The sequence below is a fragment of the Pleurodeles waltl genome, chromosome 3_1 (genome assembly GCF_031143425.1).
Source record: "Pleurodeles waltl isolate 20211129_DDA chromosome 3_1, aPleWal1.hap1.20221129, whole genome shotgun sequence".
Taxonomy (NCBI): domain Eukaryota; kingdom Metazoa; phylum Chordata; class Amphibia; order Caudata; family Salamandridae; genus Pleurodeles; species Pleurodeles waltl.
Window position 1 is genome coordinate 612,759,489 of NC_090440.1, and position 9,959 is coordinate 612,769,447.

Sequence of the window (9,959 nt, forward strand, 5' to 3'; positions counted from 1 at the left end):
CAAAGCAGAGAGCTTCAGGAAGGTTACTGCTAGCGGTAATAGCTCATTATATGGATGGTTTTAGGTTGCGTGGAAATGGTTAAGTACCTAAATGAACTTGTACTGTATCCTGAGTAATAGTACCACTGTTTGTAACAAAGTGCACCTGGACAACCAAGCGAATCAGTTCATTCACACTAAAAATACTGCAATTGTTTAAACAGAACTGTTTTTTTGCAAAGATCGTGTAGCCTCACGATTTAAACAAGTAGGTGTAACTCCCAACACTATTTGGAGAAACATTGTGAGTTTTAGGCTTTGAAAAAACACAAAAATGTTACTACCTCGGGATACGGGACCCAGCCCATCACCCCTTGGAAGAAATAACTGTGCTTACTTGCAGAAGAAGTAGCCGATGCATAGTTGGAACCATCCGGGGCGTGGATAAGTCTGTACACCTTATGTGGATTATGGGGATCGCTAGATCGGTCTTCAACCTCGGTGAACAATTTCTTGTCCTTCATAGTAGCGCCATCCTGGGTCTTACAGGATATTTTCTTTTCCTTCACACTGACACTGTTCAAGGCACAGCGAAAGTTGGTTTTCCAGGTGGAACGGTCTTCAGGCCGCTCACTGTATTTGCCGCCATGTATTGCCCAAGCCTATCAAGAGAATACGATTGAATTTGCAAAACTTCAATATGCATCTCATAGCTAATTCCATCTTTCAAGCTGAGGCTAACTTGGGAATGTCTAGAACATTCTCATGTAATGTAGTGAATGGCAATTTATTTTGGAAATAATAAACATTACTCTTTGAGCACCATTAGAACAGACCCTGCTTTACATATTAAACACTGTACTTTAAGCAGTGATGCATTTTCTAGGTTTTGAATGTGTTCCGGTTCGATGCTGATCTGTGTGCCATCCAAACCTTCCCCTCCATAGCTGATGAGCAAGTATTGTCTTAGGCAACCACGCTGTTTGCCAGGTGCCTCACCATCACGTATAATATTGAAACACTGCAAGTGCCCTGGATGGAAACTAGGGGTAAGCAGAATCTGTAATATTGATGACAGAAGGTCTCTTTCAAAAGGTCACAGGGGTAATGCCTGGATTAAATGTGTAAACCCTTGCACTTTCATGAACATATTTATCTGTAACCGGAGTTCAATACAGATGACACTTTAGGACAAACATGGCAAAAAATAAATATATACCACACCAGAGGAACTGAAAGCTTTCGCTACAAAACAAATGTAGAGGAATTTGAGAACGGAGTAGTCAAAACCAACTGTACTCATTAATCATATGCGCATCTTCCTTTTTTGGTTCTTAATTTGTTTCAGAATGGATTTGTGAATCAGTTGTGTTGTGTTTTTAGTAGATGCAAGGCTCCACTAAATAAGGGGATTGTTAAACACAAAAACCAAACAATTTCATTCAAAGCCCTGTGTGGCCGTGATGTAGTATCATCTTATCAAACAGTCGATGTAGAGTGTTTTAGAAACAGTGAAAATCTATTCAGAAAGCTTGTGCCGGTTGAAAGGAAAGTCAATTCTACAGGCACGCAGCCCGTGTTGGCACCTTTACGTTTTTGGTTAGTGTGCTCTGAATGACTCAATTTGACTAGTCAATTGAAATGTTATTTATTTCTCACAGACCTGTAAACTTAACTCTAGTGCATGCTGAAGCGTGAAGTCAAATAGATTTAAACACTGGGAAGCAGAGCTAATTTTCTTCAAATGGTTCATGAGGTGATTTTCATTTTTTGCTTCCCTACTCAAACTGCAATCCCAAACCCAAGAATTGTGATATAAAACAGACCCTATTACTAGTGGTGTATTTAGGAGAGCAAGGGGTATGAATAGTTCCCACTCTTAAGATGCTTTCAAAGCCAGACATGAATTTGGAGGTTGCTGCGGACTGCTAGGTTATGTAAAATCAGAATAGTGGCCTAGCACAGTTGCCTCAGAACTCTGCTATGCTGACGATATGCGCATTAGTGCATTGTACCATTCACCAAATCTCCATCACCTAATGTAACATATGAGAAAAATAACGTGACTTGTGCTGCTATTGAGTGCCTTTTTATGTGGGAGATCTTCGCCATCTTCCTCCCTTTTAATAAATTCAGCCATTTCCCTTAAAGAGGAGAAAGAAGGAAATATTTTGAAAGAGGTGAAGAAACCACTCTGTTGTCCTTTTGAAAATAATTATGAGTGAAACTGGTGATTGAGAAGTGGGAGGCACATCTCGCTACTCTGTTCTGGTTTGTACTAAAACCTTTAAAACTTCCGAATTAATCTTTTTTTTTTTTAAATTGGAGAAACTGGAATTTGAATTGTTCAATTTCCATAAAATACATGATAATAATGTTCCTATCTAGCATAATTCATACTGAACAGTGGGATTCAGCTGTATCCCTTGATTCGGCCTAAAAATCCTGCCTGGATAAATCGTGAATCTTGAAGTACCTTGAAAAGCTCATAGTCCTGACCCGTAATATCCTTCCTGGCGAGATGCTTCCAAGGGATGCAGAAGATGGTCTTCTCTGGGTTCTGCCAGGACAGTCCATAGCTGTTGTTGTTGATCTGCCTAATCAGCCAAGGGCCAAAGAGTTCCTTGGGGTGAGCTCTATTGAAAAAAAATCCCCAAAATGATTCTATCAATAGTAAACATATAATCATAGATTTTCTCCATTTGGTCCATAAACCATGGTGGCAGAAACAACCAGGAACGATCTGTGATGGAACTGCGGTCCTTTTTTTTGCTTTACAGTTTTTACTGGACCCAAAAGAGAAGAGAAAATGGATTCCTGATGCAACACACCATCTGATTTCAAAAGCACATTGGTCAGTAGTATACAAAAGGGCTAAAAAAAAAAGCTATCAGCATGCATTAATTGGAAGGAAAATGTTCTTCCAACTCCCCATTCCTCTTCATTACTGGAGAAGATGAAAATTAGCAGTACAAAACAGCATTAATTAGTGACTTGAAAAAGCAATCCCCTCCACAGACATCTATCAAAATAACAAGCAAGTCACCCACAGGCCATCCACTCTAGCATACCATAAGATCTCCATTTTACCATTTACCACACTAACACCCCGAGCGTAAGAATTGCACCTTTCAAGCGTGAGCTAAAAAATTCCACCTTCCAGTTCAATGTGCCGATCTACCACAGGGCACATTTTCGCCCAAGATCACCTACAATTGCGCTTCTGCAACGTTTATTCTGAACCCTCTTTCAACTGGCTGGACAGGGATTATCACACTGCAATCCAGGTCAGCTCTCAGAGGGATTTAAACAGAACTGAGCCTTTTTCAAGGCAGCCCTCCGAAGTATCTTTTTGCCTTTGGGCACTTGTGGCGTGACTGCCTGCCCCACTTTAGCCTACCAATATAAGCTTTCTCATGCCTTGTAACCATAGATTGATATTAAATGGTTCATCCTTCTAACCTAATCAACACTTTGCTTGCTTGTATTAACATACGGTTTGCTGACCTTTTACAATCTTTGTCATGACAACTCCTTAAAAAAATTAATTTGTATCAAATCCTTGACACGTTTCTCAGTCTGAAGATAGGTTATGTCGCAGGGTGATATCCTAATAGCAGAACGAACAGTATTTACCAACCTACTCCTCCGAAAATATAGCAGCCACTGAAATCATCTTTCCGTGAGCTTCTCTCTTTGCTTCACTTGTTTTCCCGTAAATATCATTGGAGCACTGCACAGTCACTTATTCACGTTTATAACACTTCTACTACTCATGAATCCGATATGATGGAACAAACTTAACTATATACGATTAAAATAGAGCTAAAGTCTCTGTTTGGGATGTGCCTTTTATATGATCTTTTTTTTTTTACAATTCATGTGCTCCTGAATATTTAAACGATTGTAAAAATTACTCCAAAGGAACCTTGTTCCTGCTGTTCTGATGGTCCCTTGGTTACTATGGGTCCTTGGGGTGCCCCTAGGTTTTTATTGACATGAACAGTGTTAGCATAAGAACTATACTTTCCCGTGTGCCACATTCATGGCCCAAGTATAAGAATGCTACTTTCCCGGGGTACCACAAGAATAGTCTGACAATTAGAACTCCACCTTCATGTGCCCCACTTTATTAACCTGAGAATAAGAACTCAATTTTCCCTATGCACTAAACCAGTGGCCTGACTGCAGGACACCTTTATTGTATGACATCAACAGATACCCATGTGCAAAGCTAACAGTATTGATCAAGGTATGGTGTTTGCATATTAGACTATATTAGGCAGCGAAAGCATAAAGTGGAGGAAATAAGACGTGAATGAGCTTGAAAACTGGGCACAATAATCGGTACAGTGGTAAACATGACTATTCTTGGTCTGCTGAGCTCATAGTGGAATATTCAGTGTCTTGGCGAGCACTCACCTGTCACACGCAGCCATATTGTTTGAAGCTTATGGTTACAACTGGAATCCAATGGTAGGCTGCGGGAGGGATTCAGGGTAAGGAATACCACTTTCGTTGATGAGGAATCTGCAGAAATCAAGCACACAATATTAACTCCTAGTGCACAGTTTATCCTTTCTAAATCTTCATTTTTAGCCAATGAAGCAATAAATGCATTGTCCACTTTTTAAGCAGGGGATCCGTTTTTCCTTCCTGCCTTAAGTTATTTTATCGTATTTACCTTAACTGCATGCAAAGTGACAACCCTACCTAATAAGCATTGACAATCCTAAAGGGTCTGGCTTTTTGTTAGCAGACGTGGTTAGTAATAATTGGGTGACTTTAGTATTGCCCCTGGGAGCCATATAATTATTAACCCATTAAGAAGCAACATCCTGGGTTAAAACAAACTGCCTTAACAGAGTTGAGCTGTACCCTCAAAGAAGAGTTATGAAAAGGTGTCATAAGAGGAAGTTTGCATCACTTAATACCCCACCCCTAAAGTTTAATGGGAACCCAAACTGGACTACGTAACCATCCAAGCAGTGCCATGACCTCAATGGAAATATAACCCATGCAAGGGGAAACTAAGACAAGTATATGCAAACAAATGGCTTAAAAGAGCTGATGCAAGCCTGTCATGTCACTCCCTTCTTCATGCTAATTATTTGAAGAAGTGAGGATGCAATGTCTTTCAGGCATCTAAAACTACAAGTACCCATATCTAAAAAATCGGATCAGAACACTATAGATCACATAATTGCTTCACAAAAAACACAGACGAACACAACACTAATAGTCAAGGAGGAATACATAAAATGTTGATGCAGGATCTCTTAGCAGAGGTAAAAAATTAAATAATGGGCCGTAAAATGTGACAACTTTTCACCCTTCCACAACATAACATTTTTGTAAAAAATTGTTTTAATCACTGTGCAGAAAGATGAAAAATTGCCCTTCTCGTGTATCTCTCCACTTGCTATTCTCTACTCCAAAATTCTGGAGATTATAGGAATTCACCTTTTACCTGGTAGGAAGAGACCCCAAGCCAAGATGGGTCCCTAATAGTGTGGGGGACTCAAAAACTCCTCGCACTGAGATACTAGATGAATTTGCTGTAAAGTGACTGGCCTGATCTAGGGAATACCACTGTTAATAAGTGGTTTACTGTGTTTTGTAGTGATGTGCTGTGCATGCATGGGCAGAGTGGGGAGGGTGGAGGATGTTGGTGTCTGGGGTCTAGATGAAGCTGGTGGTTGATTACAGTTGACGGGATGATGTATCCTGTAATCTATGGCTGTAATCTATGAGTCTATCATAAAATAAAGAACTGAGATGAACCTTTGCCTTATCAGGATCAACAAGTCTGAGACTGAAACAAAGGCATAAATCAGCAACTCTTGAGAGATGGGGGCCTGACCTCCAATAAGTTTCAAGAAACTCGAATCATCCAACAATGCAGGGGAACCCTGGACTACTGCAGAGTATATCTCACGGGTTAATGAGACAGAAATGTGAACAACTACGTGATACGTTTTGAACTCCTAATCAAGTAATGTAGGCGCAGTTCTAGTGCAAGGTATTTTGCACAACGCATAGATGCTGTGCCTTGACGCAGCACAAACGCTCTTTTCTCTTCTCGGCTGTTATTGTGGTAACTGGAGTCTGTTTATTGTTTTGACTCCGTGAATGGCGCCGTGAAGTTAACAGGTGTAAAGTTCACAGCTACAAACGATGTGCAGTGCCAGGCTCAGAGCGCGTGCTGCAACAGCCTCAGTTACTGTCCTCTGAGCTTGCTCGTTTCCTTTAGAAGAGAGGACGCGAGATGCACAACACACCATGATGGAAGACGTCAGCAGCGAGCCTGCACCTGCACATCTGCTCAAGCACCAAGGTATGTCGAGCAGCTCCACTGACCTGCTAATGAGTCAGGAACAGTGAAACACTTCCATGTTCCATCAAATCCCTATTGCCATCCATGAAGTAGGCCACATGCACCGAATGCCCAGTGAAATGTACTGGAGCACAGTGAAGCACATGTAACACTCGTGTGTCAAGGACACAAGTAGAGTGGCGCCTCAGTGATTTTAAGGAGGCACACAAAGGGTCACACCCGAAAAACTGGTGGGGCCACCTACAATTACATATAGATATGTAGACACAAAGTAAAAAGATAAACGTTTTAAGCAGCTGTGACAAACATTACTAAGGTCTATGGATGGGGTGTTCTTCAAAGTGTCTCAGTGACTTCTGTATACATTTTCACACCACTCTTTTCTGCAGTCTCTCAGTTAGACCTTTCCGCTTTTTTTCTCTGCATCTTTCTGAAACACTCCATCTGCATATTACACACCTCATTTATTTTCTCTTCAGCATCTTTTCATTCTACTGCATATACTTCATTGCGTCTCCTTCACTTTACTTCCTCCCCACATACCGCACCCACTTACCTGTAAGCAAGCATTTTCTTTATCTTTTGCTCTGTCAATATTTCGACAGGTGTGTACTCCTTCACACTTTCCCATAGTCACAATTGGCACACCCGACCAGTGCTGTATGCTCTCTGCAGAGAGGCCAAGGATTGGATGAGCATTTATGCAGAACCCATGTATCTCCAGCTGATTGGCACTGTGAGAAATTCGCATTGGCTCGGCCTCAACTCCACAGTCTCAATTGTGGCCCGTTTCAAACACCCACTCACAACCTGAACTCATCCAGAATCAGAGAGGGGACTTTTCACAGAATGCACTGTACATGAGTAATATGTTACATAAAGAAATTACAGAAACATCCTGGAAAAGCAAATACTCATTGGGAATGCAATAGTGAGTAAAATGTGAACTGAAAACAGGAACAACATAGCAATTTCCAGTGTAAGAGGGTAGAGTTGTTTTTTCCATCTCCGGCTGTCCCCTGATGGTGGGCCACAGTGACACCACTATAAAAGTACTCTAAAAACTTGCAAGGCCGTGTTCTAATAAGTCATGTGGTCTCGTCCACTGTGCAGCTGGCATCATTGACTGGTATGCCTATTAACTATCATTTGTGATGTACTGTTAGTATTCTGGGCATGTGTCTTCATTGAGTTTGGATACTTATCAATGAACACTACAGAGATGGAATAAAATACCACCTGCGGTACATTACAAGGATATTGCAAGTCACTGAGGAGTTCCGTGACCATACAGAGGCCAAGTGTGGAGTTCCTTTGTAAAACTATAGAAATCCAAGCTTACTTGTAATCTCCTCTTCATGTAGAGCAGAGATTATGGGATTCCTTATAAACATGTGGTCACACTATCACTCTTCTCGCAAACCGCTTAAGTTCTAGTGTCTTGCTATTTTGTGAAATAGCGACAGTACGGTTGCAGACATAAATAAAAGTAGAATATGTAGTGCAAACCTAAATACACCAAAAGCGGTTAATAATTTGTTGCAAAAAGTTATTAGAATCAGTCAAATCACGTTTTTAAAATGCTATAGGTCAGAATGTGTAAAAAGAGACAGAGAGACTATGGGGGGTATTCCAACTTTTGAGGTATTCCCAAATGTGACGGATTTACCACCAGACGTATTACGAGTTCCATAGGATATAATGGACTCGTAATACGGCTGGTGGTATATCCGTCACTTTACCGTCACTTTTGGGACGGATTACCACTTCCTCCAAAGTTGGAATAACCCCCTATGTGTTTCCTGAAATGTAACATGCCCCAAAAATAAACATGCAAGGATATGTATCACATTTCTGTTTCTCGTTGTTTATGTTAGAAAAACAGATCAGGATAATGAAATCCCATTTCTCGTTTTCAGTGTCTAAGGGGTACTGTAACTATATTCTGTGACGTGCCTTTCGCCTTGGCTGCAGCATTGTGACATCACAACATTGCAGTGATCAGCTATGTCATTTTCTTATTACAGGTGACTAGAGCCATCAACTATGACTGCAATGCGGAAATTAGAAACAGGCAATCTTATAGAAGAGTCCCAGGCTCCCAAGTATTATACACTGACAAGTGCTAATTCTATATATCTGAAACCTATACCGTTCTATTCAGTACGATATTGCTTAGAGGTACTCCATGTCACAGCACTGGGGTATGTTTAACCCGTCACTGGCGTATAAACACCCCTGTTATACAACAAAGCATCGCGCAAGAAAAATGCATTGTACAATAAAGTAAAATATAAAAACATGCTGAGCTGATTAATCACTCCATACGCGAGTACAAATGACACCACAGCCAGTGTCATCTGAAGGATTTTCGGGCCCCATGTTCAGAAAAACTTTTATTTTTGTTACCTATTTTCTGCTGACTCAAACCTGCAAGATACCAAACAATATTGCATTATATGTTAAATTATCTGAAACGGGCATCTTAACTGGGGCTCCAAAATCATTAAGGCGACACTGGGAGTGTGAGGGAGAGGCAGGCAATCAGAGAGGAAGATGAGAAATAGAGGTGCTATAAAGAGACAAATCATTTTCGGGGAGGGGGTGCTTGGCAAGTCGCGGACATGGGCAACTGTCAACTTTACCCGCACTTTATAAAGCCTCTGAGTGGAGCTGCTACAACTGCCACAAGCAACTCGTTCAATCATTCATCTCTTTACCTTGTGCTCTGCAGAACGGCGCTTCTAACCAACGGAACAGGAGCGGGAGAAAAATGTTATCAAAGAAATCGTAGCAATAACATTCCTTTTATACGCTCCCGCCCCCTTATGTTTCTGTTGTCACTGACTTGCCTTGACCAATCCGAGTCCAACACACTCCAAGGGGGCGCGGTTATGCGCCGTGCCAGTCCAAAACAAGGGAAGTGGTACCTGGAGCACGTCAGGCACCTGGAGATAGCGCTGGGGAGGGCCCTCCTTTCACCGTTTATTTAGGGTGGCGGCGAAGGAAAAAGAGTGCCGACCGGAAGGGATGACAGGGGGGAACGAAGAGATGGGACGAGAGAAAACAGCGCTCGAATAATCTTTCCCGAAACTGATGCTTCTCACTATCTGTCTCCTACTTGGCCGTCGTTTGTGCGGTTTGTTACAATAATAGCACAACATTCGCCTGTTGGGGTCCACAGTTGACTTCATCCAGGGCACACCTAAGACACTTCACGAGGAGCTAGCCTTCAGGTGTTAACGTTATATCTCACAAGTGTTCGCTTTACTAGTACTTGGGCTTGCTGCCTATTTAATATTTTACACTGAAATCTCAGCAACAGTTGCAATCAACTGCCCGCGCTGTATTGTCAGCTGTCAAAGAATGCTTGCGCGCCGCCTCGGCCCTTCTACGGCATTTCCTTTCCCGGAAATCATGTGACACGCCAGGTTTAACTTTCGATTCAGTTTCAAGCCTAGAGTTTATCAAGGCTTCCGGACCTAAAGGGAGGGAACCATCTAACATTTTTTTTCTCTTTCTCCCTTTGTTACGTGGATGATTGCTCAGCAGAAACACCAGCCCCCAAGCAGTCTAGGATTTGGGGGAAGGTTAGTGGATGTGATTGTTAAAAACCGGAAGACATATTGAAAACAATTTAATC

At 41.6% G+C, this 9,959-nt stretch overlaps 1 protein-coding gene across 1 annotated transcript in view; it reads right to left on the reverse strand.

Annotated features, from left to right (window-relative positions):
* The window catches only part of LOC138284375 (interferon regulatory factor 3-like), a 55,872-nt gene extending 46,767 nt beyond the window's left edge, over nucleotides 1-9,105 (reverse strand). The window contains exons 1-4 of the mRNA XM_069223082.1: nucleotides 9,037-9,105; nucleotides 4,402-4,509; nucleotides 2,456-2,615; nucleotides 377-641 (exon numbers count right to left, since the gene is read on the reverse strand). Coding sequence (XP_069079183.1) covers nucleotides 377-641; nucleotides 2,456-2,615; nucleotides 4,402-4,418 — 442 coding nt within the window. The 5' untranslated portion in view covers nucleotides 4,419-4,509; nucleotides 9,037-9,105. The remainder of the gene's footprint in view (nucleotides 1-376; nucleotides 642-2,455; nucleotides 2,616-4,401; nucleotides 4,510-9,036) is intronic.
* Between the last annotated feature and the right edge of the window lie 854 nt (nucleotides 9,106-9,959).